Here is a 27,597-nt window from a genome sequence, read left to right on the forward strand (position 1 = left end):
GATCACGTAGAGAAAACGCGATCTCGACGCATGGAGGGTCATGGACCGGTGTAGGTGTTTGTATTTCTGACCGTGAGCCCGAGTCTGCACATCCAGTGCGTCGCCCGCGTCACGCAGCTGCCGCCTGCGCCGGCCGACGAGGCGTCGATGACGCCGCTGGATGCAAGTACGCTGCCACACAGCGAGTGGCGCCATGCGATCGGCGTGCAGTGGCTCCGGACGGCCGAGATCCCGTACGAGACCGCCGACACGATCCCGACGACGACCGACACGCCGCTCTCCAAGACGTAAAATGGCTATATCGTCTCTAGCGTGTACAATATTGTCATCTCTGGTGTAGACTCAACGGCGCGACGCTCGTCAAGGAGTGCGGCCATGGGCTCATGCACAAGCTCTTCTTCCACCCGATGATCCGGCTGCACCTGAAATCGGTCGAGGACGAGATGAAGCTGCCGGGCGGCGCCCTCGAGCTCGCGACGCGCCGCCGCATGGCGGCCGAGTCCGTCGCGGGCTTTGTGGACCCGTCAATTCCGCTGGCGCCGCCCGCGCACCGGTGGCAGGTCAACCTCCCGGGGTTTGTCTTTGCGTGCAACGGTACCACGATCGACGAAGTGTTTGGGCGCATGCTCTTTGGGCTGGCCAAAGACCACGTACGACAAGATCTCAGGTCGATCCGATGTACTGATTCCTCAGCATAGGAGCAAGTGGCGGCCAAGAACGTGCGCCCCGGGGCACCGCTCTTTCTGCTCAACATGTCGGACCGCCATGTGCTCGGTATGTTTGAAGCCGTGACGCCGATCGTGCCCAACATGGTGCCGAACGCCTTTGCGCACAGCCCGAATGTTCCGTCACCGTTCCCGATCCAAGTCCGATTTCAGATTGTGTTGAACGCACCGCCGGTCCTCAACGACCACCTCAAGAGCCTTCCGGGCCTCGAGCGCGGGATTCGCATCGGGCCGCTCACACTCGCCGCCACGCAAGCCCTCGCCAACGTCTTTGCCGAGCGCTGCGGCGCGACCAACCTCGGGCCCAACGGCGAGCTGCTCACGCCCGTCGATCCGTCGACGATGCCGGGTGCGCCGACGACGGCACCACCGACCATGACAACATCCGCACCACCATCAACAACGACAACGACGACGACGACGACGACGGCAACCGGTGAGCTTTTGGAGAAGATTCCTGTGGGCATCGAAGCCGACCACGAGTTTGGCCCCGTCCGCCGCATCATCGGCCCCGCCGGGTCGTACATGAAGCGCATCATTGCCGATGCGGGTGGGAACGCCAAGGTGCGCCTGCGCGGGCGTGGCTCCGGCTACGAGGTACCGACATGGGTTGATACTTTGATACTCACGGCGATGTGCTAGTCGAATGGGAAAGACGCGGACGAGCCGCTCGTGCTGCTCGTCTCGGCGGCCAACGAGCAGAGCTTTCGCATTGCGTGCGCCGCGTCCCGGGACCTCCTCGCGTCCGTGCACAACGACTTTCAGGCCTTCTTGCAGAAGGGCAGCCGCGGCGGCCCGCGCTTCCAACCGGGCTATGGCGGGCCGCCGCCGCCGTTTGGCGGTCGTGGCATGCGTCCACCTTTCTGGGGGCCACCGGGCGGCCCGCCGCCGCGAGGACCGCCCCCCGGGGGGCCGCCCAGCGGGGGGCCACCGCGAGGCCCGCCGCCGCGCCGACACAACGACTGATTCCGAGCGTGCTGCTTCGTAACACCCTGTTCTATTGAACGCTTCTGTGCATCATAGTACCAGTGATCATACCGCGTCGCCATTCACACAGCTGTCGCAGTTGGTCGTACGCATCGCAGCGCTCAAGGGGTTGAGAGCTAGTACAGGAGCTCGAATGTACTAGACCGCGTCTGTTCGACTAGAAAACGTACTGCACCACAGCTACAGCGTTGGTGCATAGAGTCGACGGGCGACGCGGCTTCAAACATCGACTAACTCTTTCAACCAACCTGGCGCGGAATGCATGCGGGTGGCGATCTTGGGAGAGTAACCTTGACCGATCCGTCGGCACCACGTTAGTTTCCCCCGCCGATAGCTTGCCCAAGATGATATGCTGTGCCACCTGCGCCCGCCTACGCTCGGCGTCAGCTAGCGCGATCAAACGGACCGCCTCCTCGTCGACCGACTCGACGCCAGCTACCCGCGCCGAGGGCCAAGCCACTCGACCACTAAAAGCACATACACTCTTGCGTACACGCACTCTGAAGCCGATGGCTGGGGACCAGGCGGCTGCTTTGCGAGGATCGCGCGACGACTCAGACTTCCCAGCGTACTCCGCTGCGGGATCCCACTCTGCGATCCTAGTACGTACTACGTACTTGGGCGCAAAGCTGGGGCGCCACCTTGTTTCTTTCCGGTGGTGGTCGTTGGAAGATGGAGCTCTTGGTTGGAGCCACGACCTTGGCGACGGTCACAGAAAATGTATCGAGAGCATGCCGAAGCCGCGCCACCCCTCGCAGAGCCCGTTCCGATGGCGATTCCCATCCTAATCCTAGCACCGCCGAACGCCTGGCGCGCCAGTCTCTTTGCCTGCACGAATCTCTACCCCAACGGTACCAACATCCGAGCATGAGCGTGCGTTTACGTACATACTAGGGCTCATGGCATGGTACTGTCCGTGCGTCGCTCTGGCGCAGATCGCAGCCCGCGTCGGCGTCTGTGGCGGCTACCACCGCGTTTTGTGCGGTGTCGGGTCCTTGCTGGTGGCGGGGCTGCTCTCGTACATGATGAGCGAGGCGGGGCTGCTCTCGTACATGATGAGCGAGGCGGTCCGCGACGACGACCCCATTCGCTCCCACCATCTAAAAGCCCTCTCCTTCTTGAGTTTTCTCTCGGTCGCAATCGTCCTCGGCGCCATCCGGACGCGCGTGCGCGGGTTGTACGACCTCGTTGGATCCGAGCTCGAAGACCATGGCTCTGCAATCTGCTGCTTTTGGTGCACGCTCGTGCAGCTCGGCGCCGAGGTCGAGTCGTTCACGCCGGACGTCTGTCGTTTTGGCGCGCGCGAGACGCTGCCGAGCTACTGCGTCTAAGTGTCGAATCCACATCGCATCTTGGGAGTGATATATCTCTCAATGAATTGATATCGACCGCCCAAGTGAGTGGCTGCAGCCGGTCGCAGCTGGCCCATCTGCAGCTGCTTGGCTGATCGAAGCTCAAGAAACCTGACTAAGCGCCCATGTCGCAGTCGGCCGAGCCAATGAGATCGCCCCTATCACCTCGCGCTGAATGAAAATTAACGTCGTGAGACCGACATGACGAGAAAGTAACCGCGTGCGCCCTTATAACAGGTCAACTTCGCGTACTCTTCACCCCGTTGCCAGTCAGAACGTAGCGGTCATACCTGAATCTTCCACCAGTTGCAACCATGTCCAAGGCCGAATCTGCTCCGCTCACGGGCCAGCCCGTGCTGTACGCGCCCGTGCCCCAGGGCGAGCCCGTGCACCAGGGCGTCTTCTGGAAGGCTGGCATCTTCGACTGCCTCGAGAGCTTCTGCCCCAACACGCTCATGGCCTGGTGCTGCCCGTGCGTCTCGCTCGCCCAGATCGCGTCGCGCGTCGGCGTCTACGGCGGCTACACGCGCGTGCTCATCGTCGCGCTCCTCCTCGTCGTCGCCAAGTTTGTCTTGAACAACCTCGACGTCAACGCCCAGGCCGAGTGGGAAGAGAGCCTCGCGGCCCAGAACGAGTGGGGCTTCGACGACTTGCGCCACTGGCACTTGACCTACTTCGGCCTCTTCGCGTCGCTCGTCTCGCTCATTTACGTCATCTTTATCGCCTCGGTCCGCACCAAGATCCGTGTCATGTTCAAGATCCCGGGCTCGGAATGCGAAGACTTTCTCTGCTCGTTCTGCTGCGGCTGCTGCACGATCGCCCAGATGTCGACCCAGGTCGGCTCGTACACGCAGGGCCAGTGCCGCTTTGGCCCGGCCGACACGCTCCCGGCCTACACGGTCTAAGCGCCTCCTCGTTGCGTTAATTCAACGCGTTAATCCGATGTGTGCTCTTTAACGTGATGTAAGGTTGTTGCCGCCAGTCTTGCCGTCGTGGAGCCCGCGGAGGTGTCGAGTCCTGTAGATGGACGCGCGGTCGTCGCCGAGGGTGCGAGAGAGTTCGAGTCAGGGGTACCTATTATGTACCCCTGGTTCGAGACAGGCCAAGACCCTCGACCGCCTCTTTAACGCGTTTAAACACCACGACGGACGATCGCCACGATCGCGTACAAGGAATGTCGGTCCACAAGCAAGGTCTTTTGATGCCTCCCTACTAGACAGCTTGAATGCTAGACTGCTAGGAACTCGTCCACCATAAGAACTACCAACTAAGCTTACTAGGTAATTCTATAAGAACTGCTCGGTGATGCGACTAATGACGTAAGTATATATCGACTTCAGCCACGTCGGCTACGTCATCTCAAAGCCCGCGCCGGCGTTGATGGACAGCAAGAGCTTCTCCCGGAGCACCTTGTAGCTCGAGTACGTCGGTAGCTTGAGCGTGTTGAAGCACGTGGCCGCAGACGGCAGCTTCTCGTCGTCCTTTGCAATCGGAATGCGCTGCACGACAAACGGTGGATGCAGCGAGGCAAAGCCCAAGATCGGCGCGCGCTCGCAGGACGTGACGAAGCGCAGGAAGCGCGCCTGGTCCGCGGGCGAGAAGCTCTCGAGTGCCTTCCAGAGCCACTGCACGCGCTTGTCGTGGCCAAAGTATCCGCCCGCGAACGTCGCTGCTTGCTTGAGGTCCTAGACACCAACATCGTCATCGCGATACGCCAATGGGCCTCTACCGCCACGTCCAGAGCTTGCGACGTGCCAGAAATGAGCACTTGGAGCTCGGGCTCGTTGAAGAGGTGGAGCCACTTGACGTCGATCACGTCCTGGAGACCACGCAGAAACGCAGCGCTTTGCCGCTGGATCTGCGTGTTGAGGTAAAAATGCGCCATCAAATGCACGTAGCGCAGCTTGTTGTCATTGGTGACGGCCGTCGTCGCGCCGCCCGGCAAGAGCTCCACGTGTTTCTACAAGTAAGTATCAACGTATCAATCGAGACGAGGGCGGACATACGGCGACGCCAAAGCAGTCTTGGTCCATGCTGAACGAGAGCCCGAGGTCAGCCACGTCGCCTTCGTAGCTCTTGAGAAACGAAAGGTTCTAGCTCCGTCGTGCTTGAAACATTGAAACATGGATCGTACAAAACAAAACAAAACCTTGTAGAGCTCGGGGTCGAGGGACGGAAGGTCGTGCCAGAGGTTGGGGCGCCCGAGGAGCTTGGTGAGGAAGAAGCGCGCAAAGCGAGGCTGCACGACGAGACCTTCGTACAGCGCCTTGCCGAGAATGCGTCCGAGGAACTCAAAGAGGAGGGTGTCGCTCTGGTGGACCGTTTCCGAGTGCGGACTCGGGTACAAGAGCTGGTCTCTCGTCACGTTAAAGAGACCATAGTTGGGGTCGAACGCGAGCGCACTCAGGTCGGTCCAGAACTCCTTGAAGAGCCCGCCGGCGTCAATACCCACTTCTTCGCTGCCCGCCGCGTTGATAAAGTGCACCTGATACATTGATCTTAGTATGGATTTTTCTCAAACATCGTAGTACCTGAATCTTCTTTTTGAGATCGCGCTTGATGACGTTGAGTTTCGTGAGCCCGTCCTCGAGGATGTACCCGCGGCGAATGTTGATGCGGAAGCCCGGCATGTCCGGGGCCTGGTGCCTAGTGCGATTTGTCAACATCATCCATGGGCAAGCAGACGATTTTACTGTGCACGGTCGAGACGGACCCAGGCCTCGAAGAGTCGGACGCGGTCCGCATACAGGAGCAAGTAGGGCATGTGCTGGACCAATGAGAGCGCTTGTGGCTCGTTCTTTAGGATGCGCTCGAGGACCGCCGATCCGTCCATGTCGGAGAGGACCCTATTCCACGATAGCTTTTTTATACAGTGGACGAAACACGTCCATTTTAGAAACCAGCTCGTGACGTTGCAGAACGGCGTGCGCGCGCAGCGGTTGTAGAGTTGCTGCAGAAGCAGCGTCGCGCCGGCTACGATGCGGTCGCCAAAGCTGTCGATGCGTCGCGGCGCGTCATAGGCGCGGAACAGCATCGGCTTGAAGAAGAGCACGACGCGCTCGACCTCAAACAGCGGCAGCGGGTACATACGGTCGTACATCTATCCACGTCCAACGCCATCGGATTGTATCAAAGTATCAAGATACCTCGTCGTCGTCGAGCACGACCAAGAGTTGGTTGTAACACTGGACAAAGAGGAAGAGCACGTTGCCGACCCCATCGCCCGCCGTCGTCGCTTCCACCGCCGTTGTCTGCATTTCCTCAGATACCATCATCGAGACGCGATGAATACCTCGGCGTAGGCTGCGAGGTCGAGCGATTCTTGCAGATAGAGCCACAAGGTGGTGACGAGCGACGTGCCGTCTAGCGCCTTGAAGAAGGCGAGCGCACTCAGGAGCGCATGCGGCACCTTGGCGTCCCGCGGCGTCCAGCGAAAGAGAAACAAGCCATAGAGCTTGGCGAGAGAGATGAAGAGAGTGCTATCAAACGCAGTGGGCACAAGGTTTTCCCCTTTCTCGGTGCTGCGAAGGCTGCTCGGTGGCGCCTTGGACCGCGACGACGCGCCAAAGAGCTTGGTGGCCCACTTTTGCGGTTGGTGCCAGAACCGCTTCCAGATGGACGAGCCCGACTGCTGCGCAATGTTGCCAAAGCCAAACTTTTCCTAGTTCCAAACGAGGATTGGGCTATCTATCTAGGAGGACGATAGTACCTCGTTCAGGATCGCATTGGGCAGCATCGGCGTCGGTAGAGTCGTCGTCAGTGGCTTGGTGATCTTGGTCGCATCCACGCGAAAGCCCCGGGGCACCAGCGATTGCATCTATTACATCTCGATCAGCGAGGGCTCGTGTCGTGAGGAGCCTAGGCCTACCATTGTATGGCTGTAGAGGTACTGGAGGTGGCGGGTCACGGCCGGTGGCACGGGCGCCGGTACCGAGTGCGACGCCGAGACGCGGACCCAGGCCATGCCGCCATAGGTCGCATCGGGCACGACCTGCAGCATGGTCCACGCCCAGTGCACGAACGCGGGCATCGACGCCTCGAGGTTGACGCTGTTCAAAAACCAACTTTAGCGTCACCCACAACCAACAGAGTACGTACAGGGATGCGATCCAGAGCATGTTGGCGAGGAGGAAGATGGCGCTTTCGAGCCCCGGAAGCGGCGACGTCGGCAGCGCGGCGGCGTCGGCCACCGGCGCTGCTAAAAGGCGAGGCCATAGCGTGACCAGGGTCGCGACCGCGCTTGATGGCAGTGTCTCGGAGAGCGCTGGCAGCGTCAGCACCTACGCCACGTCAAAAAATGTAATAAAGTGCAATGCATCGAGGATCGAAACCTCGGCCAGGAGCGTGGCAATCGGGGCGTCGGGGAGGTCGGTCATGAGGAAGAGCACGAGAGCAACAAACGACGAGAGATTCGTCGAGACGACCTCCGAGCGCAGCGCCACGGACCGCAGTAGACCAGCCAGCTACGCATCGTATCAAGATATCAACTGGATGGAAAGGAGATGAAAATGGTCGTCGTACGGTGGTGGCATCGCCGCCCAAGGACGCAGCAAGCGGCCCTGCGCGAGGAAGGTGCCGAGCGCACGCTGCGCTGCCGATCGAGTCGCTATCTATCCCGTGCATGTCGTCGTCAGAGTTGAGTATCGGGTCGTAGTACAGGTACCGAGGCGCCAAGAAGGTCATCGACCAACGCGAGCGCGGGTGCTGCGCTAGGATACACTGCGAGCTCAAGGCATGCAAGGACGAGGTAGCGCACGAGGTCGATCGGGACGTCGGCAAAGGCCGCTGCCCACTGCCGGTCGGCAAGACGCCAGTTCGTGTGCACGCGCTGCACGAGCCCGAGGAGGCGCGGGACATCCTGCGCGGCGATCGACCCGGCGCGCAGGATGAAGAAGGCGGCGTGGAGCATAGGCACAAGCGCAGCACATGGAAGCACGATCTGGCGCTGCAGCACGCTCTCTAAGGTCGCGACGTCGGCGAGCTTCCTGTCGAGATCGGCTCGGCACGTCGTTAGCGTCAACCGCGTGCTCAGCCAGCGCCGCGCGAGCGACTGCAGCAGCACGACATGGGCCTCCATGGCGCGCCGCTTCTCACGCTCGTCGCGCTTCAAGCGCGCCGCTTCCACGAGCGCGGCCTTCCCGCCGGGCTTGAGGTCGGCGTCCCGCTGGAACATGGGCGAATTAATGCACTCTGGCAGCCCACTTCAACGATATGGGATCTTGTATGCGACGAAATGCCGCCTTGCCATTGGTCAAAATCATACCGAATACGTCAAGGGCTTCAACCATGCGCTGCCTGCTTGTCGCGGTCGTCGTCGCCGCTAGCTGCTGCTGGCCGAGCACCGACGCACGCACGCAGGTCCTCGTCATCGGCGGCACGGGCAACCTCGCGCAGAAATACCTCTGGCCTGCGTTCGAGGCTCTCCACGCCCGCCACGACATCGAGCTCTGGGCGGCGGGCACGGACCCGCCGGCTGTCGCTGCGCAGCGCCTCGCCTCGATCCGGCCGCCGTCGCTTCCTCTACAGTGCTATCTCGTTGGCCTTCGTTGATAGCGTCGTAATGCGTCTCCTAGCTACGCGCAGCTGTCGACGGCCGCCGACTACGCGGCGCTCGCGGCCCGACCCGAGTGGCACCAGGACGCCGGCCTTGTTGTCTACCTTGCGATCCCGCCCACGTATTTCCAAGCCGTGCGACCATATCTTGCTGAGAAGCACGCGCTGTGGTGCTGATTGCGATCTAGACGTGTGCGTTCATCCACGCGCACCTGTGCCACGCCGGGCGCCCGTGGCTGCGCGTCGTGATCGAGAAGCCATTCGGTCGCGACGTGGCGAGCGCGCGTGCGCTGGCAGCAGCGCTTGCCATCGACTTTGACGCGTCAGAGCTGTTTTTGATCGACCACTACCTCGGCAAGGCGAGCGTCCGCGGGCTCGACGCCTTTGTCAGCGCCAACGCCCACTGGTGGTCGCTTCGCGCCGCGTCGCACCTTGGTGTAGTCACATCTTCTTTTCGCCCACTCTACTTAGTGTACTTGGGACGAGTAGATCCACATGCGCGAGACCGAGACGTGTGAGGGTCGCACAGCGTTTTTCAACAGGTACATGAACGGCAGATTTGTGTGGGCGTAGGCTCCATGCTGGCTAGCGTCGGTATTGTGCGCGACGTGATGGTCAACCACTTGACCGTGCTGCTCTTGCACGCTGCGGGGGCGTCCACCGAGGTAAATTACTTGCTGCCAATGCCATCGCGACCAACGAAGCGGGCATTCTGTAGGACGACCGACGGGCCGTGACGCAGTCGCTCATGCTCCAAGAGGTCGGCGCGCCGCGTTCGCTTGCCCTCATCCCGGGTCGTAGGTGGTCCATGGGCAGTACGAGTCGTACGTGCGACACGCCAATATGACGCAATCGACGACGGCGACCGCGGCCGCTGTCCACTTTGCCCATGCACCGTCCACCTCGATCGGGATTTCAGCGGCCAAGGCCGTCGCCGACCGGTCGACGACCATGACGTGGCACGCGCGAGACGTGCCCAACTGTATCGTGCGCATCGTGCTTCAGGTCTCGTCCAACATGAGTACTGCGTGCGTGAACGGCTCGTGTAGAAGGGTCGTGACGAAGGCATCGTCATCGACGTGTGTGCCGACATTGCGCCACAGGTCAAGCTCCCGATCGGGTGGGTCTGGTTGTCGCCGATGCGGCTTGCGCCGGCGTCAACGCGCCACGACTCGGCTTACACCTTCTTGGTCGACGCGATCTTACGCGGGGATCGTCGGTACGACGACGTTGCTCCAAACAACGACGACACGTCAAGCTCGCTGTCTAGGTACTTTATGAGCGTCGGAGACATCTTGCACGCGTGGGCTCTCTGGATGCCCGTCTTGGACCAAAGCGCGGTGCCCCGGGTGTACACCGACGCGACCACGGACGACGGCTTTTTGCACCTCTCTCGACCGCGCGCGTTGCACGACGACTTGTAGCTCGAGACGAAAGAGTTAAATAAGACGCGTGTCGTTCTTAGCAGTAGAGGCTAGGGCAGAGGTCGGTCATGGTGCATTTGGCGGCGCGGTAGGCGGCGACGTTGGCCGCGTCGGTGGACCAGACCGCGTCGAGGTGCGTGTACCCCGGGGCGTACGAGTTGTGCAGTCCAATGTTGGCGTGGATAAACTGGACGTACCACGTCCAAAATGCGTGGTTCCGGTCCAAGCCGCACTCGCGCATGGCCCAGAAATGCAGCCGCATCCACGCACGAGCATCGCGAACGCTGAAGCATGCACCGCGCACTGTTGCCGGTCGCTTCTCGCAGTGGCGCGCGCGGTGGTGCGCGGCGGCCCACGCGTGCTGGCACCCGCCGCCGCCAGTACCTTGCATCTGGGCCACGATCCATTGCGAGAGCCGCTCGCCGTGGGCGACCGCGCCGTCGTTCTCATACATAAACGCTTGAAGCGTGGTGTCCGCAAAGGCCAAGAGGTAGAACGCCACGCAAAACTCGAGGATCCGGCCAGGCCCGCCAATCTCGTAGAGCAGCCGCGTCGTGGTCGGGACGTCGATGACGTGGCGCGACGGAAGGCGCTGGGCTCGGAACGGGCAGCCCCGTGCGGCCGTGTCGTTTGGTGCCATCGTCGTCTGCATCTGTAGCAATAGGAAATGAGATGATGACGGACGGGCATGACGCGCTGCGAAGAAGCAACTTCTTTGGCAGGTCCAAGGAAGTTGCTTCTTCTACTGCGATTGGTCCGCCCAAAGATACATGCGATTCGATTGGTCGAAAATTGAAACGCGAGGCGGGATTGGTGCATATGCACCAATCAAACGCGCGGAGGGCGGGGTCGTTCCGGAAATAACTTCTGCGATCCCCATCTCCTGGCTACCGATGCATTCCAGTGCAGTATTGAAGGACGTCACTAAGATCTTGCGTTATCTCTGGTCATCGACCAACTCCTACATCCAAGAGCTATACCTTGGTCTCGTCCTTGCAGCGGAAGCATTTTGACCCTTGGGTGCCGTTGCACCCAGCGTCGGAAGTCCAGCGTCGTCGCTTTTGAGCTGAGGCAAGAAGGCAAGCAAGGCCCGGCGACGCCTCAGATATCAATGGCGTGCGTTCGTCGTTGGAGGGGTCCTCTTACTGTTTTCGCAGCGGTATAGTAGCAGGTGCGAGCTATTTTCGCCGAGTGAGGTCCACCGCGGTGTCTATGGAGCAACTCTACCGTACGCAGTTCACTCCCAACGACCAAGTGCTAGCTCCCATAGCAACCCCAGCGTAGGCAAAGGTCTCGGCGTTGGCGTGAGGTTCAACGCTGGGTTCATTACTCCTTGCTCGTCAACGCCGTCAAGAACCGTCGCAGGGCCCAGGAAGCGCCCAGGCGAAGTTCGGTTGCCTCGACAACGCTCTAGAGCAGCTTCTGCCATTGCTTTCCCGTCGACGGAACGATCCGAGCCACCGTAAATCTCCCATGATGTACGGTACACATATCGCAAATAGACGGTGTTTTCTTCCAAAATTACCGTCGACGCCAGCGAAACGAGGGGCCCCGTACCCATTTGTGGGACGTTGCATACACGGATTGAATGAAGCGAGGTGGAGGGCCCATAAAACGCAGCTTGCCAGCGCGGAAGCATGGACGCCACGTGCAAGGAGATCCTCGAGGAGCTCCTCTCGGTCCATCACCGCGCGTTCCAGGACATGGCCGCGGACCACTACAAGCTCGTGGAAGCGCATATCGACGTCTTCGGGACGCATCCCTACACGCAGGAGGTACGAGGCCATGCATCGCTGCGCGCTCAGCAGCATGTAGAGTGCCAAAGCGCTCAACAAGGCTGCGTACGAAGAGCAGCTTCTGCCCGACGTCATGCTGGACGACCGCCAGTTCTCCAAGGTCGTCCTCGACTTTATCGACGAGTCGGTCGCGGAGGATGGCTCGTGCTTGCCGGCGTCGCTGTCCCACCTGCTCGAGCTCGGGGCCACGCACAAGGCGACGCTGCTCGTACGCTCGCTCTCGGCTGCCGAGGTCTCATGGCAATGCTTCTAGCCCACCGACAAGGCGCGCATCGTCTATACCATCGAGCGGTCCTTCGAGGCCAGAGGCCTTAGCGACAGCGACCTCAAGTTGCTCTGCGACGCGTACCAGAAGAAGATCCCGCTGTTCGTCGAGTGGTGCCGGCCGCCCACTGTCGAGACCGAGGCCCGGTGCGTCACGCTCCTGCTGCAGCTGCTGCTCGCGGGCCCGCCCATCTTGGCCCAGGACAAGGCGGTCGTGCTGCCGATGCTCTCCCAACTCGTCCGCGTGCTCACGTCCGAGCCGCTCCGTGCGCTGGCCGAGAAAACGCTTCAGAAGTTTCAGGCCTAAGATTTACTATAAGATTTAATATCCCTATTGCAACCGACGAACGCGAAGATTGCGATCGGCGAACCATGCGCCTCGTCCTCCTCGCGCTGGTCGTCGCCGTGCGCGGCTGCTACGAGGACCTGCGCCTCTGCCTCGACGGCTCGACGGTGACGCGCGACGCAGGCCGCAACTGCTCCTTTCGTCCCTGCCCCAATGCCACGGACGGCTGCGCGGACGACGGCTACAAGTGCCCGAACGGCGTCGTCGTTGGCCGCGACCCAGCGAACAACTGCACGCACCTCCGATGCGACGTGACGTCGGCCGACCGCCCGCCGGTACTACACCATTCCATTCCCATCCGCGTCGGTATAGAAGCGGCGTAGAGCGTCTGCACCGAGTTGCCAGCGCAGCTCGTCTGTCCGACCGGCGCAGTGCTCGAGCGGGATCCGGCGGCCAACTGCACGTTTCGAGCCTGCCCCCTTTCGGTGCCATCAACGCCGTTCCTTCAACTCGCTCACACGAAGGTCTCTAGACGTGCGCGAACGACACACAGGCTTGTCTTCTTGGCGGCCGCGTCGTCCGCAACGTGGCCCGCAACTGCGCCTTTGACCCGTGCCCGAACGCGGTACGAGGTCCCATCCACTGGAAGAAACAGGATTTGTTTTGACATGGCATCCAGTGCACGAACGAGACGTCGGTCTGCGCCAACGGTATGGTCGTGGCCCGCAACGCGGCCCGCAACTGCGCCTTTGATCCGTGCCCGACGCGCCAGCGCACGTGCAGCTCGGTCGTCAAGCGCTGCACGCTGCCGTCGGGCCGCACCAAGTGGCTGCAGCAAGAGCCATCGCTCAACTGCTCGTATCCGGTTTGCCCCTAAGACAGCTGCAACGACGCACGTGTATCTTCTCTATGAGCGATGTGCTTCAGCTTAGACCAACGCGCGGTGGTACAATGCGACGTTGCGGTAGAGGGCGGTAGATGCACTTGTGACGTCGGCGGCGCTGCTGATGGCGGCGACGACGGCGACACCGGCGGTGCCGGCCTGCATGCAGCCTTGTACCCGGCTTGCGTCAATACCGCCGATAGCGACGACGGGTACGTGAAAGGCGCGGGCCGTCTCGACAACGCTCTCGAGGCCGCGGATGCCAATGGTCTCGCCGTTGTTGGCGTGGGCCTTGGTGCTCGACGAGTAGACAGGTCCGACGCCCAAGTACGACGCACCGGCTACAAGTAGTAGCATCATGAGCACATCGTAGTCGCAGAGTATCATGCACAGCAAGAAGCATTACCTTGGCAAGCGATGGTGGCTTGGGTGGCATCGCGCACCGTGACGCCGAGGATAAAGTCACGCGCGTCGGCTGCCGCGAGCAGCGCCTTGGCATCGGCAACCGACGTATCTTCTTGGCCAATATGCGCGCCGTCAGCGCCGACCTCGAGTGCGAGCGCCACGTGGTCGTTGACGAGGAACGGGACGTCGTGCGCGCGCGTGAGATCACGCAAGGCGGTCGCCATCGCCAAGAGCTCGGGCGCCTCTGCGGGCCACGTCTTGTTGCGGAGCTGGATGATGTTGGCGCCGCCCTTGATGGCCTTGGCCACGAGCGGAAGGATCGCGTCTGTCGACGAGAGGCTCGGCGTCACAAAGTAGAGCCATGGTCGCTTCGCGAGCGTCTGGCGACCGGCGGCTGCCAACATGGTTTTGCGTGGTGCGTGGCCACCACAAGGTGGCGGTGGACTAAAAACACCCAATGGTTTTTCAACAAGCGCCCGTCAGGCTGCCGCAAAGGACGTAAAGGGCTAGTTTATGAAAGGTCGCCTGTACAATAGGCAGCGTCGAGTGCATGGGTCGTGCACGATGCCCTTGAAGAGCGGGCTATCGACGGCGGCAAAGCTCAGGTCATTTTAAGACGCGTGTTTTTATCCTTGGCGACCAGGACTGATTTATATTGGATACGTCCCTCGTAGTATCTTTGGCGTGGCGCAGGCTGGCGACAAGGTTCGATCGCGCGGCCGTCGCCTACGCCTGCCGAGCATCTTCCGCCGGGCGTTGGCGGAGACGCTCCTTCCTCTGCGACTTCTTCCTCTCCGCTGAATATTGAAAACCGCTCTGCCATTTCGCTGGAAGCAGATCGATTCCTTGCTTGCAACGCTATGGGATCGTTTAAATCGGTCTAGATCCCGGTCCACTCCTTTAAATATCGCGTTTCTGCGCTGCGCTGACGGAAGATTGACACCCAAGCCGAAACCTTGCGCTCTCCCAGTCTGGATTTCGTGCCCATCCGCTTCGAGCATGGAAGGTCTCTTGCTGCACGTGGACTCGCGCAACGAAGCCATCGGTGACATCCGCTGCCTCGTGCTCGAGGAGGGCCAGCTGCATCTCTACTCGGCCGCGCGGACGACGCTCCTCGCGAGCTACGACCTCGAGACCGTGCATGCGGCGACGGCGCTCGTGACGTGCAAGGCGCGCGTGCTGCCGCACCAGTTCTGCATCGAGCTGCACCGCAAGCACAAGCTGGTCGTGTCCCTGCGCTTCGCGGCGCCGTCGCTCGCGTCGCTCCTCGCGTGGCGCAATGCCATCCACCACTGGCGGCGAAAGGTCTTTGACGCGAGCCCGGTCACGACCAACGACTTGATCTGCGAGCTCGCTGCCCTCTTGGGAACGATTGAAATGTGCGACATTGAGCCGCGGAAGCGCCCGCTGGTAACTCGACGCTTCTCGCTCCCGTCCATCAAGCCGCGACCGATCCGCGTCTGGAAGAAGACCAAGTCGCTGGCGACGAGCTAGTGGCATGGCATGTGTGTATTTAAGTCCATGTAAAACGATTCTTGTGGAGAGCAGAGCTTCCCGGTGAAAGGCGACCGGCATGCGATGGCAGAGCGGCTCATACTACAGCGAGGTGGACTCGACGACGCCAAGCGACCATCATGGTATGCGCACGATGACATCGGCGCTTACGTCAGGGCTCATGCTCGGACTAGCGATCACTCCGTAGGATCACGCATGGCTTCTTGACGGGGCTGCAAATATAGAAGCGCGAGAAATGCGCCTGTCCCGGGCCATCATCTTCAACAACATGCTCCTCCATGGCGAGGTTGACGTGGTATACATGGCAAGCCAAGGGCAAAATCAAAAGGACAGTTTGTATGTGGGTTAGTTACGCGGGCTTGTACAGACGTAGTGGGCGGTCGACTTAAAACGACGGCTTGAAGTGGTCGGGCAGCTTTCGCTGTAAAAAGATATTCCGGCCCGCGACCCGGCTCGCGGTCGAATACAGGTCGGTCCGGCTGTCGATCGGGGCGCGTCGATCGACGTGAGCTTCATTTGCTTGGTCACGGGCGAGTGCACGTCCGAGTCGGAGGTCTCCATGGACGTTGCCTGGAGGTACGGTACAGGGGTCGCGTCTTCCATCGACGCCTTCTTCTTGCCTTGGCGCTCCATCGAGTAGTCGGCCGAGTCGAAGCGTTTCCGCTCCTTGAGCTTCTTCCGGATCAAAATGTTGGCCGCGCACATCTTGCCATACTTGTTAGAGGGGCTCGTTGGCATTGCGGGCGACATAGGGCGCGGCGACTGGGGCTTGGCCATCGTCACGCGTGGCGACATGGTCGCGCCGCTGCCCATGTCGACGTCTTGGTCGTCGTTGCCTGCTGTCATATCGACATCGACCTGGTCCGCGCCGATCACGTCCGACGTGACGCCGAGCTTCTTGAGCTGGTAGTCGGCCGAGTCAAACTTGGTGCGGTCCGTGAGCTTTCGCCGCAAGATGATGTTGCGCGCCGTGAGCGCGCCGTACTTGGACGGGACATCCTTGGCCACACTTGTTTGTCACCTCGCCGGCGACAGCGTCATGCTCGGCTCGGCTGTCATGTCCGTGTCCACCATGCTGTTGCGGAACGCCACCATGCCAAGGTGCGCCGGCGAGAGCACGTCGGCCGCCCGCGGGCTCTCGATGGCGGTCGCGATCTCGAGCGCGGGCTTGCCGGCCTTCTGCATGGCGTAGTCGGCCGAGTCGAAGCGCTTGCGCTCCTCGAGCTTCTTGCGGATCATGATGTTGCGCATGGAGAGGTTGCCATACTTGCTGCTGCTCGTCGGCGCGGCCATCCTCGTCCGCGTCTTCGCAAAATCCAGAATGAATCGGCGCGGTATACAAAACGCAAGTACACGCTGTTTTATCGAAGGATCTTCTTTTTGTCCAATCAAAATCGTTCTTGCGGCGTGCTGAAACTCAACGCGAAACCGCCAGCGCGCACCGCATCCACTGGATAGTACCTCGCCACGATCCACGAGGCGTTGGATAGTAGACGTATTTGGCCACCATACCTTTTACATAGGCGTCGAGGCAAGACCGGCCGCGTGGACTATCCTCTGGATAGATAGATCCGACGCGGGAGAAGCGGCGGTTACCGACGGCAGTGCGAGTATCTATCTTTGCTTACGGTTTGCAAGCCTCAAAATTTGAGCTCGTCTGGTCGCCTTCGATAAATGGCGTGTCACACATCAGTCCTAGTGACTAACTCGACGACTAACTAAACAGATAGAGGTCGCATGGAACGTTAGTTGACGTCGCTGGTCGTGTCTTCGATCTGGTAACTCCCAAACTCGGCATTCCACTCCAAGTAGAATTCGAGGTCCTTCCCCGAGACGCTCGGCCGCACCTAGCCATTTGCTTAGCCTCATGACTCGGTCCGAAGATGGAGGCGTACGCCCCGCAGCGCCGCGTCAAAGTCATGGCGCTCGATCGGCCGCACCAGCGCCGCGTCCATGGTGCGGATATCATCACAGTTGCGAATGGGACCCATGGCTAGTCGTACCGTACAGTGAGACTACTACAACGCGGAGCAAGAGGAAGGTGTACCTGCTTCCGTGCACAGCGCCCGGACGTCGGCGCCCGAGAAGCCTACACGTGGCACGATAGGAGCTTGTCGCAGGCGAATCTGTGAAGTACCACGCGTGCGTTCGACGATGTAATCCATATCGACTTGTTCCAGACGGTGCTTGTTCTTGGCGAGGAGGCGGAGAACCATGTCGAGACGGGCTTCCGCCGAGGGTAATGGAATGTAGAGACGCTTGACAAAGCGCCGTCGGGCAGCTTCGTCAAGCTCCTGCGGACGGTTCGTCGCGCCTGCAGGGTAGGCATGCTGCACGGCTTTGGCGGCAACGACGTACCGACAACGAGGATAATGTCCTTGGACTTGGTGCCTGCGCCGTCCAGCTGGACGAGAAACTCTGTCTTCATGCGCCGAGACGCTTCGTTCTCCGTCGAACTGACCAAGCAATATCACCCATTTGTAAGCACATCATGGCGAACCTGCGCTGGGTCAAGAGCGAGTCGATCTCGTCGATAAAGATGACGGACGGCTACAACACGCGGCCGGTTAGGGCCACAATGGCGCGACGAGAACCAACCTGCTTGACGGCCGCGACCGCAAACAAGGTGCGCACGAGCTTTTCGCCTTCGCCAATCTAGCACCACGAGGAAAGGGCTTGGAGGGATGGTATCGTGGATGGTCGTAGGAATACCCATTTGCTCGTAAGCGAGCTTGCGGAGATGCTAAAGAACGTTGCGCCCGACTGCGTCGCGATCGCCTTTCCGATCAACGTTTTGCCTGTTCCGGGCGGGCCGAAGAGGAGCAAGCCTACCGCATGTGAGCCTCGTCGCGTTCACAACTTGACACTTGATACCTTTGGGCAAGCTGCGGAGACCCGTAAAGATATCAGGTCGTGCCATTGGCCAAATCACGAGCTCGTTGACGCATTTCTTGGCAAAATGGAGACCCGCTACAGAGCTTATGAATGGAGTGCCTTTGAGCATGACGCACCAATGTCATCGAACGAGATCGGATCGCCCGCATCGACGATCTCGAGCTCGATCTTGGAGATGAGTTCGGGGTCGCAGCTCTTAAGGCGCGGATCAATGTCTTCTTCCGGCTCGACGGGCGCTGCCGAAGCGCCAGTATTGGTCGCATGCGCGCCTGTGAGCAAATGCATAAGGCCCTTGCCACTGGCCGAGCGCACCTCGCGGACGACTGCCATCCGGCGGCTGGAACGGCTTGCTAATGCGCGGTGGCGACGCCTCACCATTGCTCTTGGGAAAGAGGACTTTGGGGTTCATGGGGTGGTAGCCCTTGATGCCACCGCTGCTGGTTCCGTGCTGGCGGCGATTTTGGTCCTTGGTGTTGCCATCCCGCTCGTCCGTCTACAGCCATATGCTCCGAGATAGGTCGTCGTCGATGCAGCGCTACCTGCAGCTTCTCTCCTGCCGTGATGAAAGCGTTGCTTCCGCGGGGCGGTGCTTGGTCCCGAGGAGGTGGTCGCAGTCCCCGGCGCTGGGGGTATGTCTCTTCGTCCTCGACCGACGGCTTGGGTCCAAGGTCTCGAAGCGACGGGCGGTTGACCGGTGGCGGTTGCACTGGAACGACAGCGACGGAACTGGGCGGCTTGACCATCGGTATGAAGCGCTTGGGCGCAGGTGGATCTTCCTTTGGCGGAGGCTTGAACCAGGTCGCCCACTCGTCCGTAATGTCATCCATCGTCAAGAAGCGCTGGCCATGGCCGACGACGTAGTCCACGAGGGGCTTCTTCGGCGCGCCCATGCGCTCGATGTCGGAGCGGACCTTGCCTACGGAGCACGGCCATGATGCACCTCGTTCGATGGCACGTCTCCGTACAGAGCTCGTGGCGATGGATCTTGCGCAGCGCGCGGACGCCATCGTCGTCGCGGTCGCCCAGCGCGTCCATCTCATGCAGGAGCGCGAGCAGGTTGTTCTCCTTGTCCATGAGCTTCCCGAGCTCATCCTCCATGCAGCTCTTCGCCTCCTTCCCGGCCGCTTCCTCTGCCCGCGCGAGCGCGCCGACGTACTCCTTCCACGGGTCCATCCCGCGCAAAATGATCCGACTTGTCAAACTCGATATGGTATCCGGATGCGATTCCACAGGTGCATACGGTAGGTTATTTGCGTTTAAACAGTTGATAAAACGCGTTAAAGTCGACGCCTCGTGAAAAGCGCGCACAACACTGCCATCACACATCACCAGAATCGAGTTGAAACACTGATACGTAGTAGATATGCAAGGACTGCTGCGTTATGACCGATCTACTGGACGCAGGAGCTCGTGCAATGATGACCCAGTCTCCTAAAGCATCCTGCTCTTCTTGGGCACGACGTGGTGGGATGGCAGAGAAGGTCGAGGCAGTGGCTCGCATGGTCCCAACTGCCGTCTTTCTAGCGTGTGGTCCTCTCAGTTGCACACACACGCACTCGAGTCGCAAAAAAAGGCAGTCTTTGTGCGACACACCTAATCAACCACGTTGTTCAACGTGTTGTTAAACCACGTTTAAACGCGTCCTTGTGGCGCTATCCGGTTTCGGCCAGTCTAATTGGAAGGCCGGAAGCACCACAATGTCGGAGAGTGGCGGCGATGGGCCCGGGCCGGCGAAGAAGCCGCGCCTGACGCCGTTCCAGCCCAAGCACCTGCTCGAGTATGGGCTCAAGATCGAGGACTACAACGAGAAGAACGACGTGTCCTGCGTGCGCTGCCAGTTCTGTACGCACTTTGGGCGTGAAGACATTGACGCCGAGACGCGGAAGCGCAAGAAGACGTCCAACCACAAGACGTTTGCGATCCCGTTCCGGCCCGAGAACTACCGCAAGCACCACGAAACGCAGCACGCAGAGATCTGGAAGCAGTACCAGGCCGCGTCCATCGAAGGCAAGCAGCAGTTCTTTGAGGGCCACAAGGCGCTGCCGCTGCCGACCACCATGCTCAAGGCCGTGGCACCGCCGCTGCCGCCGGTGCCGTCGATCATCGTACCGCTCAACGGCAGCGCCATGGGCCGCGTCGGCTACGTGTGCGAAGAACTCTTCATGTGGCATGCACCGTGGCCACATCTGTACTCGCCGCATCTGCAGCCGTACACGCACTGGGAGCACCCGGAGACGAAGCGCCGCTTCCACGGCCTCCTCGCCGTCAGCGGTCTCCTCGACAAGCTCACCATCATCCGTGCGCGCCCCGCGACGAACGACGACCTGCTCCTCAACCACACCCAAGCCTACATTGACACGATCCGCGAGAAGAGCCGGCTCGACAATGGCGGTGACGCGGGCGACGAGGCGCAGTTCTCGCGCGGCGGCTTTGAGATCGCGTCGCTGGCCGTCGGCGGCGTCCTCTCGCTTGTCGACGCCGTCATGAACAAGCACGTCGACGCCGGGTATGCGCTCGTTCGGCCGCCGGGCCATCACGCGCTCCGGGACAAGGGCATGGGCTTTTGCATCTTCAACAACGTCGCAGTCGCCGCCTACCACCTCTTCCGGTCGTACCCGGGCCTTATCGGGAATATTGCAATCGTCGACTACGACGTGCACCATGGCAATGGCACGCAAGCGTCCTTCGAAGCCGACGACCGCGTCCTCTTCATCTCGGTGCACCAGGCCGGCAACTACCCGCTCAACTCGGGCTGGATCGAGGTAGATGATTCATGTCGTTGTCTTGATACGAAACAAAATTTTTTTGTAGGAAACCGGGTTTGGACCGGGCGCCGGCTACACGATCAATGTGCCGCTGCCGCCGGGCTCGGGCCACGGCGCGTACATGGCGACCTTCGACCGCGTCGTGCTGCCGGCGCTGGACGCCTTTGCGCCCGACTTCATCCTCGTCTCGTCGGGCTTTGACGCTGAGTACTGCGACCCGCTCTCGCAGATGATGGCGCACAGCGAAACCTTCCGGGCGATGGCGGCCAAGCTCAAGACGGCGGCGGCGACTCTCTGTGACGGCCGCGTCGTCTTTGTCCATGAAGGCGGCTACTCGGAGAGCTATGTGCCGTTCTGCGGCGCGGCCGTCGTGCAAGAGCTCCTTGGCCTCGAGAAGGACGCCGTCGTCGTCGACCCGTTCCTCTTTGAGATCAAGGACCGGCCATTCCAAGAGCTCCAGCCGCATCAAGATGACGTGCTCACCAAGGTGATTGCATCCAACAAGGTGCTGCTCGCGAAGAAGTGAGCTCGAAGAAGAGAGGATTGTGTATTGTGAATACGACACCACGCATGGAGTGTCTTACTCGTTGAGCTTGCGCTTCAAGCCCGTGTGCGCGACCGTGTCGAATTGGCGGTCGCCAGCGTCGCCGAGACCGGGGACAATGTAGCCTTCCTGTACATAGAGAGATGCACGATGATGCACGGGAATGCTAGTACGTCAAGAGAACCGACCTCGGAGAGCGTCTCGTCGATCGCGGCCACAATCACTTCGACGCCAGGATGCTTGGCGAAGAGCTCCTTCAAGCCTACCATTGTCGTCGTATGTGACGGCTTTGGCATGGCTAGACACCGCACCATTCTTGGAGGCAATGCTACTAATGATCTTGATCTGGTTCACGCCCCATGCGTGCAAGACAGCGACAGTCGCAATGATAGTGCCAGCTACACGAGTGCCATGCAGAGCCACGTGCCGGCGAAAGTCATATACCGGTGGCGATGACCGGCTCCAAGATAATCGCAACGTCCACATTGCAGTCGTGCGGCAGCTTGTTGTAGTACTGGACCGGCAGCAACGAGTTCTTGTTGCGGTACATGCCTACACGCCAGATGACTGCACTGGTTGCCATAGTATCGTAGGGCGTACCAATGTGATGCACGCGAGCGTTCGGAAGCAAGTCCAACATGGGTTCGACCATGCCGAGACCCGCGCGAAGAATCGGCACAAGCGCGACTACGGACGCGAGTTCTGCGCCTTGGTGCGGTCCCAACGGAGTCTATGTGGCGTGATGAGGTACTGTGCCATGGCTAGCGCGCGAGGTACCGTGATGCTCTTGGGGATGACGGCAAGGTCCGATGTTGCTTCATAGCTACCCAGAGACCATGCATGTGCCTCCTGCAACGCTGCATGGCAGCGTACCCGAGGTAGAACGTGATCTCGCGCAGGAGGTGGCGGAAGAGGTTGGCATCGGTCTTGGCATCGCGGAGCTTCGTGAGCTTGTGGGCGAGCACGGGATGGGTCGCGACGATGACCTTGGAATGGGGCGGTAGCCCAAGGCTGGCAGCATCGGCGCAGTGCTTCATGATGGGCGCTTGCGAGGAGGAGGCGAATTCAGATCTGGTTCATATCTTTCGAAGCCTCAGCGCTCTCCAATTCAAATCTTTCACACCTCGACATTTGATATTTGTATGTGGATTTGAATCTTTCAACAAACGTTGCCCGCTTCGGTTGAAATCCAAACTTCGAAGCTCGCAGTAAGAAACGATCTAGCGGTTTGTATGGAGGGCGAAGTTTTGCTCGGTCTTCGGTTGAAGTTGACCAGATCTGGTCCAGCGGGCCGCCGACTTCAAGCACGGACCCGCGCCGAGTCCTCCCGCTCCGCTTGCCAGGTCATGCCACAGCACTTGCGAGCTGCAAGCCTTGCAATAGGATCTATGGTCTGCGCATCGTGGAGAGTCACGGAGTGGCATGGGCGGTAGAACGTGCGCCCGAGGTCTCGAGGGGTACCCGGTCTCGAGGTCCTCGGCGCCCCGCGGTCGACGCTGGCGTCGATGACTTTTCGCCGCCCACCCACCCTTCCGCCGAACCACCAAGATCAAGCTTGAAGCGCAGAATCCAGTGCTGGTAAGGCTCAGCTTACTAGCTGTAGGACAATCGTTGATCGCTGCTGGCTGCTGGATATCATTCGAGCGGGATCGAGGACAGCGGTTCGCGGCACGGCTGACGACATGGTTCGTGGCAGCGGCAGGCGTGCTTATAACGCCGAGAGCTCGGTCATGCAAGACGCCCCATACCGGCTAGGAGGCTCAGCGCATGCATCACCTCGTCTTGCAAGCAAGGCCGTCATCGGTACAGTACGGTACATGGAAGCAATATGGACGCTCGAGCTCATGCGCAGGAGCGTCTTCATGGCATTCCGATGGCACGTCGCTCGCTACTGTGGCAATAATGCACCGCAATCACCAGCCTTCGTCGCGTCGCATGGCCGCGCAACGTCGCCCTGTCTCTGTGCCCAGCGGCCTTGCCGTGGTACCGCCGCGAACGGCCGTTGCATCTCCCGAGGATAGGTAGACGACCTAACTCCTGCTCATGGCAATACAAGCTCTGCGCCTCAAGGTGCTCTCATGCTGCATCTATCATCGTCGCCGAAATCCATTGCGTCTCCGTCGTCTCGCATGAGAGACGACGTTAACAATCTGTGGTGCACCACCACAAAGTCTTATTCACCCAAGTCGATTGTCGCCGTCATCATTCTCCTCGACGCCTCATCGCTGCCATGCCCACGACAATGGGCCTGCTCCGCGCGAGTCACACGCTCCGCCACGCCCTTCGCGCCGCGCTCACCACGCACGTGCCAGGAACCCTCGATGGGCGGCGGCCCCGCCGTCCCCCGGCCTGCCGCGCTGCCACGTTGCCGCTCCCAGGTCCCGTATCCGGACGACCGAGCTTCAACCGTCGCTGCGTGTCTTTGTCGAGCGCGTGTCTCTTAACGGAGCCGGCCCAGCGGCGGCGTGGGAGTGGCGTCACTACTACCCTTCGCCTTGGCCGCTCGGCGACTTGCATCATCACGTCGCACTTTCGATCTTTCCTCGCTGTCGCCACAGCCCAAGCCATCCTCATGGTCGCCTACCTCTACTCCCAGGACGCCGCCGAGCTGCCGACATACCCGACGTCGGCCGACATCGTGATTGTCGGCGCCGGCCTCGCCGGTACTGCACTGCATCCATGCTAGTACGAGGTGTCATCCTACGTCGTTAGGTATGTCGGCGGCGCTCGAGGCCATTGCGCTCCGCCCCGACACGCACATTGTGCTCCTCGAGAAGGAGGACCGCCTCGGCGGCAACTCGGCGAAAGCCTCGTCCGGCATCAACGCGGCGCGCGACGAAGACGACGTGGCGCTGTACACGGACGACACGGTGCGCTCGGGCGGCGGCTTCTCCAACGTCGAGCTCGTCACCAAGCTCTCGACGGCGAGCTTGGACGGCCTCGAGTTCCTCAAGGCCAAGGGCGTCGACCTCTCGGTGCTCTGCCAGCTCGGCGGCCATAGCGCCGAGCGCACGCGCCGCAACCAATCGGGCCCGAACGTTGGCACGCACATCATCCTCGCGCTCAAGAAGGCCATCGAGGCCATCGACTCGATCGACGTCATCAACCATGCCCACGTCACGGCGCTCGCCAAGGACGATGACACGCACGCCGTCACGGGCGTCACGTTCACGGTCACGCCCGAGACCAGCTTTACGATCGCGACACGCCGCGTCATCCTCGCGACCGGTACGTTGTGACGCATGCTGCGTGGCATTGAAGGGAACATGTAGGCGGCTACTCGGCCAACCCGACGCTCCTCAAGCAGCTCGCGCCCGGCATGGAGGAGTTTGCGACCACGAACGGTGCATGGGCGACCGGCGACGGCCTCGCGCTCGCGACCGACCTCGGCGCTGCGCTCATCCACACGGACAAGGTCCAGCTGCACCCGACGGGCTTCATCGACCCCAAGGACCGCACGAAGCGGTACGACGCTCCTTACTATGTGTCATCATTCTTATCCCATTTCTTATGTCGATGGTAGCACCCGCTTCTTGGCGCCGGAAGCGCTCCGTGGCGCCGGTGGTCTCCTCTTCAACACGGACGGTCGCCGCTTCGTGAACGAGCTCGCGACGCGCAAGGTCGTCTCGGAGGCGATCCTCGAGCAGCCGCATAAGCGGTCGTTCTTGGTGCTGCCCATCACCGAGGCGGTCACGGCCGCCACGGGTGCGCTTGGCCTCTTCTTCTACCAAAAGATCGGCCTCGTCTCGCACATGACGAGCCTCGGAGACCTCGCGTCGCACATGGGCGTCGAAGAGAGCGTGCTCTACGGCGAGCTGGAGCACTACGTCGCGGCCGCCGCCACGCTTGGCCCGTACGTCGCTGTGTCTCTTGCGTGGGTATTGATGGAGTCTGCTGTAGCGATGCCTTTGGCAAGACCGTCTTCCCGAACGCGCCGAGCGAGGTGCCGACGGACAACTACGTGCTCGAGATTGAGCCTGTCGTGCATTACTGCATGGGTACGACGCCGTGGCCAAGATGGCAGGATGGAGGATGAGATATGGTATGTGTGTAGGCGGTGTGCAGATCAACGAGGACACGCAGGTCGTGACGCCCGAAGGCAACGTCGTTGAAGGTCTCTTCGCGGCCGGCGAAGTCTCGGGCGGCCTGCATGGCCAGAACCGCCTCGGTGGCAACTCGCTCGCCGAGTGCGTCGTGTTTGGCCGCGTCGCGGGCCAGGCTGCGCTCAAGGGCTTGTGAAGAGCGCGGCTCTAAGCTGCATTCTCGTATTGTAATCCATTCAACAAACCTACCATTTCATGTGATCCGAACTCCTCCGAGCCTCCAAACCTCCGTGTATGTATATGCAGCGGCGAAGGTCAAGAGAGATGAGAGTCGGCTTTGGCGGACCTTGGGGGAATATAAAATGGTTCTCATCCCTTGGAGGCACCTCTGCATTCCGGAGCCAAACGCTGTGCATCCTTCTTCCTTCTTGGCTTTTTTGGGAGCTGTATCCAGGGCGGCGGGGCCGAAGCGTCCCTGAGCTAGGAGCATTGCCGATCCAAAAAAATATTGAAATATTACCATTTTCAAATAATGTAGAAAATAGTGTCCAGAAGAAGGATCGAAGTGTCGACTAAATGAACTAATTGGTACCGTGAATTTATGTATATTGTAGGAATCCCTTCGGGGATCATCCGTAAAAATTGGAACGATACAGAGAAGATTAGCATGGCCCCTGCGCAAGGATGACACGCATAAATCGAGAAGTATCGCACTTTTAACTTTTGCTAGCTAACATTTTGACGTTGTTCTTGGCCAACTACGGGAAGTTTACATCCTTAACAATCACCGGGTGATTCTATTGTCATGAGAGACTTAATTCTCGCGACGGCCATTAATCGCCAAAGCCACCGGTGGCTTGGAGCGGAGGATCGATGCCGAAAATACTGTAGGACTGTTGGTAGAAGTGGCATGTGCCGAAAAGGCCGCCACAAAAAACCATGTGTGGGCGGGCCCGGTGCACACTCGCGCCGGCGCAGGTCGCCGCCGCGTCCGGCACGACCGTCGACGCCTGCGTGGCCATGGACAAGTGTAGCGCCATTGGCTACGTCAGAAGTGTGACGCGTGCGCGTAGATACGCCACGTAACAACGTGTCGCCTGGCATGTACACGCCGATCCAGTACGTGGACCCACGCACCAAGCAAGTGACGGTCCGCGCCATGAAGGTAACCTCGTTCGCCGCACGCCATGACGCATTGCCATCCCTAGTGGGGCCTGATTCCTTCGTACACGGGCAGCCACGAGAAGCCCAACCACTTTATGCGCTTCAACGCCCGGTACGAGCTCGCGAGCGACTCCGCATGCAATGGACTCGTACTAGCTCCGAGGGCATCACCGAGACGCCTGCCTACCGCCGCCTCGTCGACGCCCGCCGCTGCGTCGTGCATCTCGACGGGTACGTCCATGGTCATTTCTTAAGCCAAGCCTCGATCGCGCGGCAGGTTTTACGAGTGGAAGAAGCCCGAGAAGCAGCCGTACTACGTCTACCATGGTGCATCCTCCTCGTCCATGCGGGTCCGCAGCGCCTCGAGGCAACGGCATGACAACTGGGATGTAGATGGCCGGCATCTACGACACGTGGGTCGATGGTGCGACGGGCGACGTCCTATATACGTACTCGATCGTCACGGCCGAGGCCGTCGGGCCCTTTGCTGCGATTCACGCGCGGTTTCCAGTGCTCCTTGCAACGGCCGACGAGGCGAACGCCTGGCTCTCGAGTGATCCGTTCCTGGTGGTGCAGCCGCTGCTGGCCGCACGACCTCCGACGGACCTCCTCTGGCACGCCGTGACCAAGCAGAGTATCCCTGCGTTTCTTGTTTTCTGCGTCCAGCAACGATGCTACCGTAGTGGGCGTCCCGACGTTCGACGGCGACGAGTGCATCCAGAAGCTCCCGACGCCGCCGTCGATCACAAGCTTTTTTGCCAAGAGCCCCGCCAAGTCGTCGACGCGACAGCCCCCGCCATCGCCACGCGGACCACAACCACGTTGACTACCGACAAGACCACGCTGATCGGCGCCGAGAAAACGGTGGGGGACGATGACCAGCCTTTCCGGACCTTTACATCGGCCAAAGAAGCATTGGCCGTGATTCCAGACAACCCACCGAGTCCGGTAATCGCCTCGCCGACACCCGTCACCTACGCAGCGCCACTCGGCTCC

At 60.6% G+C, this 27,597-nt stretch overlaps 16 protein-coding genes across 16 annotated transcripts; 10 read left to right on the forward strand and 6 right to left on the reverse strand.

Moving 5' to 3' along the window:
* Nucleotides 1-54: 54 nt before the first annotated feature.
* SPRG_07105 (hypothetical protein) lies at nt 55-1,691 on the forward strand (the record flags this gene model as incomplete). The annotated part of the gene is made up of 4 exons (XM_012345902.1): nt 55-287; nt 341-650; nt 699-1,322; nt 1,368-1,691. The coding sequence occupies exons 1-4, from the start codon at nt 148-150 to the stop codon at nt 1,689-1,691; spliced, it is 1,398 nt and encodes a 465-aa protein (XP_012201292.1). The 5' UTR covers nt 55-147.
* Nucleotides 1,692-2,436: 745 nt separating this feature from the next.
* SPRG_07106 (hypothetical protein) lies at nt 2,437-3,043 on the forward strand (the record flags this gene model as incomplete). The annotated part of the gene is made up of 2 exons (XM_012345903.1): nt 2,437-2,563; nt 2,607-3,043. The coding sequence occupies exons 1-2, from the start codon at nt 2,482-2,484 to the stop codon at nt 3,041-3,043; spliced, it is 519 nt and encodes a 172-aa protein (XP_012201293.1). The 5' UTR covers nt 2,437-2,481.
* A 266-nt stretch (nt 3,044-3,309) lies between these two features.
* SPRG_07107 (hypothetical protein) lies at nt 3,310-4,045 on the forward strand. Its single transcript, XM_012345904.1, has one exon. The coding sequence runs from the start codon at nt 3,379-3,381 to the stop codon at nt 3,967-3,969; it is 591 nt and encodes a 196-aa protein (XP_012201294.1). The 5' UTR covers nt 3,310-3,378; the 3' UTR covers nt 3,970-4,045.
* Nucleotides 4,046-4,413: 368 nt separating this feature from the next.
* Nucleotides 4,414-7,660, reverse strand: SPRG_07108 (hypothetical protein; the record flags this gene model as incomplete). The annotated part of the gene is made up of 14 exons (XM_012345905.1): nt 7,586-7,660; nt 7,396-7,527; nt 7,163-7,344; nt 6,933-7,113; nt 6,774-6,881; nt 6,357-6,725; nt 6,211-6,315; nt 5,965-6,164; nt 5,758-5,910; nt 5,596-5,710; nt 5,214-5,549; nt 5,071-5,157; nt 4,794-5,024; nt 4,414-4,749 (listed from the first exon to the last, which is right to left on the reverse strand). The coding sequence occupies exons 2-14, from the start codon at nt 7,438-7,440 to the stop codon at nt 4,414-4,416; spliced, it is 2,448 nt and encodes an 815-aa protein (XP_012201295.1). The 5' UTR covers nt 7,441-7,527; nt 7,586-7,660.
* A 690-nt stretch (nt 7,661-8,350) lies between these two features.
* SPRG_07109 (hypothetical protein) lies at nt 8,351-10,041 on the forward strand (the record flags this gene model as incomplete). Its single annotated transcript, XM_012345906.1, has 9 exons — nt 8,351-8,589; nt 8,638-8,752; nt 8,806-9,054; nt 9,107-9,159; nt 9,207-9,282; nt 9,336-9,377; nt 9,419-9,622; nt 9,667-9,836; nt 9,888-10,041. 9 exons carry the CDS (start codon nt 8,351-8,353, stop codon nt 10,039-10,041), a joined length of 1,302 nt encoding a protein of 433 aa, XP_012201296.1.
* Nucleotides 10,042-10,078: 37 nt separating this feature from the next.
* SPRG_07110 (hypothetical protein) lies at nt 10,079-10,681 on the reverse strand (the record flags this gene model as incomplete). Its single annotated transcript, XM_012345907.1, has 1 exon — nt 10,079-10,681. The coding sequence occupies one exon, from the start codon at nt 10,679-10,681 to the stop codon at nt 10,079-10,081; it is 603 nt and encodes a 200-aa protein (XP_012201297.1).
* Nucleotides 10,682-11,634: 953 nt separating this feature from the next.
* On the forward strand, nt 11,635-12,445 carry SPRG_07111 (hypothetical protein). The gene is made up of 3 exons (XM_012345908.1): nt 11,635-11,816; nt 11,857-12,045; nt 12,091-12,445. Exons 1-3 carry the CDS (start codon nt 11,679-11,681, stop codon nt 12,406-12,408), a joined length of 645 nt encoding a protein of 214 aa, XP_012201298.1. The 5' UTR covers nt 11,635-11,678; the 3' UTR covers nt 12,409-12,445.
* A 28-nt stretch (nt 12,446-12,473) lies between these two features.
* Nucleotides 12,474-13,281, forward strand: SPRG_07112 (hypothetical protein; the record flags this gene model as incomplete). The annotated part of the gene is made up of 4 exons (XM_012345909.1): nt 12,474-12,722; nt 12,771-12,872; nt 12,920-13,012; nt 13,067-13,281. The coding sequence occupies 4 exons, from the start codon at nt 12,474-12,476 to the stop codon at nt 13,262-13,264; spliced, it is 642 nt and encodes a 213-aa protein (XP_012201299.1). The 3' UTR covers nt 13,265-13,281.
* On the reverse strand, nt 13,281-14,079 carry SPRG_07113 (thiamine-phosphate pyrophosphorylase; the record flags this gene model as incomplete). Its single annotated transcript, XM_012345910.1, has 2 exons — nt 13,281-13,611; nt 13,677-14,079. The coding sequence occupies 2 exons, from the start codon at nt 14,077-14,079 to the stop codon at nt 13,316-13,318; spliced, it is 699 nt and encodes a 232-aa protein (XP_012201300.1). The 3' UTR covers nt 13,281-13,315.
* Nucleotides 14,080-14,652: 573 nt separating this feature from the next.
* Nucleotides 14,653-15,220, forward strand: SPRG_07114 (hypothetical protein). Its single transcript, XM_012345911.1, has one exon. The coding sequence runs from the start codon at nt 14,675-14,677 to the stop codon at nt 15,167-15,169; it is 495 nt and encodes a 164-aa protein (XP_012201301.1). The 5' UTR covers nt 14,653-14,674; the 3' UTR covers nt 15,170-15,220.
* Nucleotides 15,221-15,575: 355 nt separating this feature from the next.
* Nucleotides 15,576-16,483, reverse strand: SPRG_07115 (hypothetical protein; the record flags this gene model as incomplete). Its single annotated transcript, XM_012345912.1, has 3 exons — nt 15,576-15,642; nt 15,696-16,199; nt 16,224-16,483. 3 exons carry the CDS (start codon nt 16,481-16,483, stop codon nt 15,576-15,578), a joined length of 831 nt encoding a protein of 276 aa, XP_012201302.1.
* Nucleotides 16,484-16,911: 428 nt separating this feature from the next.
* On the reverse strand, nt 16,912-19,274 carry SPRG_07116 (hypothetical protein). The gene is made up of 13 exons (XM_012345913.1): nt 19,051-19,274; nt 18,625-19,001; nt 18,398-18,578; nt 18,202-18,354; nt 18,065-18,160; nt 17,903-18,018; nt 17,789-17,845; nt 17,691-17,740; nt 17,549-17,646; nt 17,328-17,504; nt 17,238-17,279; nt 17,086-17,183; nt 16,912-17,037 (listed from the first exon to the last, which is right to left on the reverse strand). The coding sequence occupies exons 1-13, from the start codon at nt 19,256-19,258 to the stop codon at nt 16,936-16,938; spliced, it is 1,755 nt and encodes a 584-aa protein (XP_012201303.1). The 5' UTR covers nt 19,259-19,274; the 3' UTR covers nt 16,912-16,935.
* Nucleotides 19,275-19,777: 503 nt separating this feature from the next.
* On the forward strand, nt 19,778-21,469 carry SPRG_07117 (hypothetical protein). Its single transcript, XM_012345914.1, has 2 exons — nt 19,778-20,847; nt 20,897-21,469. The coding sequence occupies exons 1-2, from the start codon at nt 19,783-19,785 to the stop codon at nt 21,374-21,376; spliced, it is 1,545 nt and encodes a 514-aa protein (XP_012201304.1). The 5' UTR covers nt 19,778-19,782; the 3' UTR covers nt 21,377-21,469.
* On the reverse strand, nt 21,431-22,431 carry SPRG_07118 (uracil phosphoribosyltransferase; the record flags this gene model as incomplete). The annotated part of the gene is made up of 7 exons (XM_012345915.1): nt 21,431-21,523; nt 21,583-21,656; nt 21,706-21,792; nt 21,839-21,946; nt 21,995-22,124; nt 22,172-22,217; nt 22,268-22,431. The coding sequence occupies 7 exons, from the start codon at nt 22,429-22,431 to the stop codon at nt 21,431-21,433; spliced, it is 702 nt and encodes a 233-aa protein (XP_012201305.1).
* A 1,141-nt stretch (nt 22,432-23,572) lies between these two features.
* SPRG_07119 (hypothetical protein) lies at nt 23,573-25,633 on the forward strand (the record flags this gene model as incomplete). The annotated part of the gene is made up of 6 exons (XM_012345916.1): nt 23,573-24,057; nt 24,107-24,622; nt 24,667-24,859; nt 24,918-25,247; nt 25,295-25,392; nt 25,449-25,633. Exons 1-6 carry the CDS (start codon nt 23,625-23,627, stop codon nt 25,631-25,633), a joined length of 1,755 nt encoding a protein of 584 aa, XP_012201306.1. The 5' UTR covers nt 23,573-23,624.
* A 906-nt stretch (nt 25,634-26,539) lies between these two features.
* SPRG_07120 (hypothetical protein) lies at nt 26,540-27,443 on the forward strand (the record flags this gene model as incomplete). The annotated part of the gene is made up of 6 exons (XM_012345917.1): nt 26,540-26,602; nt 26,646-26,713; nt 26,758-26,832; nt 26,879-26,951; nt 26,995-27,235; nt 27,285-27,443. 6 exons carry the CDS (start codon nt 26,540-26,542, stop codon nt 27,425-27,427), a joined length of 663 nt encoding a protein of 220 aa, XP_012201307.1. The 3' UTR covers nt 27,428-27,443.
* Between the last annotated feature and the right edge of the window lie 154 nt (nt 27,444-27,597).

Source organism: Saprolegnia parasitica (genome assembly GCF_000151545.1).
Source record: "Saprolegnia parasitica CBS 223.65 unplaced genomic scaffold supercont2.26, whole genome shotgun sequence".
NCBI lineage: Eukaryota > Oomycota > Saprolegniomycetes > Saprolegniales > Saprolegniaceae > Saprolegnia > Saprolegnia parasitica.

Excerpts from the sequence above, each read along its gene's own strand:
- SPRG_07107 (XM_012345904.1), top strand. The coding sequence starts at position 3,379 with ATGTCCAAGGCCGAATCTGCTCCGCTCACGGGCCAGCCCGTGCTGTAC.
- SPRG_07111 (XM_012345908.1), top strand. The coding sequence starts at position 11,679 with ATGGACGCCACGTGCAAGGAGATCCTCGAGGAGCTCCTCTCGGTCCAT. Across the intron at positions 11,817-11,856 it reads CGCATCCCTACACGCAGGAG|AGTGCCAAAGCGCTCAACAA; the intron begins GTACGAGGCCAT and ends AGCAGCATGTAG. Across the intron at positions 12,046-12,090 it reads CGCACAAGGCGACGCTGCTC|CCCACCGACAAGGCGCGCAT; the intron begins GTACGCTCGCTC and ends CAATGCTTCTAG.
- SPRG_07114 (XM_012345911.1), top strand. The coding sequence starts at position 14,675 with ATGGAAGGTCTCTTGCTGCACGTGGACTCGCGCAACGAAGCCATCGGT.
- SPRG_07116 (XM_012345913.1), bottom strand. The coding sequence starts at position 19,258 with ATGGACCCGTGGAAGGAGTACGTCGGCGCGCTCGCGCGGGCAGAGGAA. Across the intron at positions 19,002-19,050 it reads GATCCATCGCCACGAGCTCT|GCAAGGTCCGCTCCGACATC; the intron begins GTACGGAGACGT and ends CGTGCTCCGTAG. Across the intron at positions 18,019-18,064 it reads TCTCCGCAGCTTGCCCAAAG|GCTTGCTCCTCTTCGGCCCG; the intron begins GTATCAAGTGTC and ends CACATGCGGTAG.
- SPRG_07117 (XM_012345914.1), top strand. The coding sequence starts at position 19,783 with ATGTCGGAGAGTGGCGGCGATGGGCCCGGGCCGGCGAAGAAGCCGCGC. Across the intron at positions 20,848-20,896 it reads TCAACTCGGGCTGGATCGAG|GAAACCGGGTTTGGACCGGG; the intron begins GTAGATGATTCA and ends ATTTTTTTGTAG.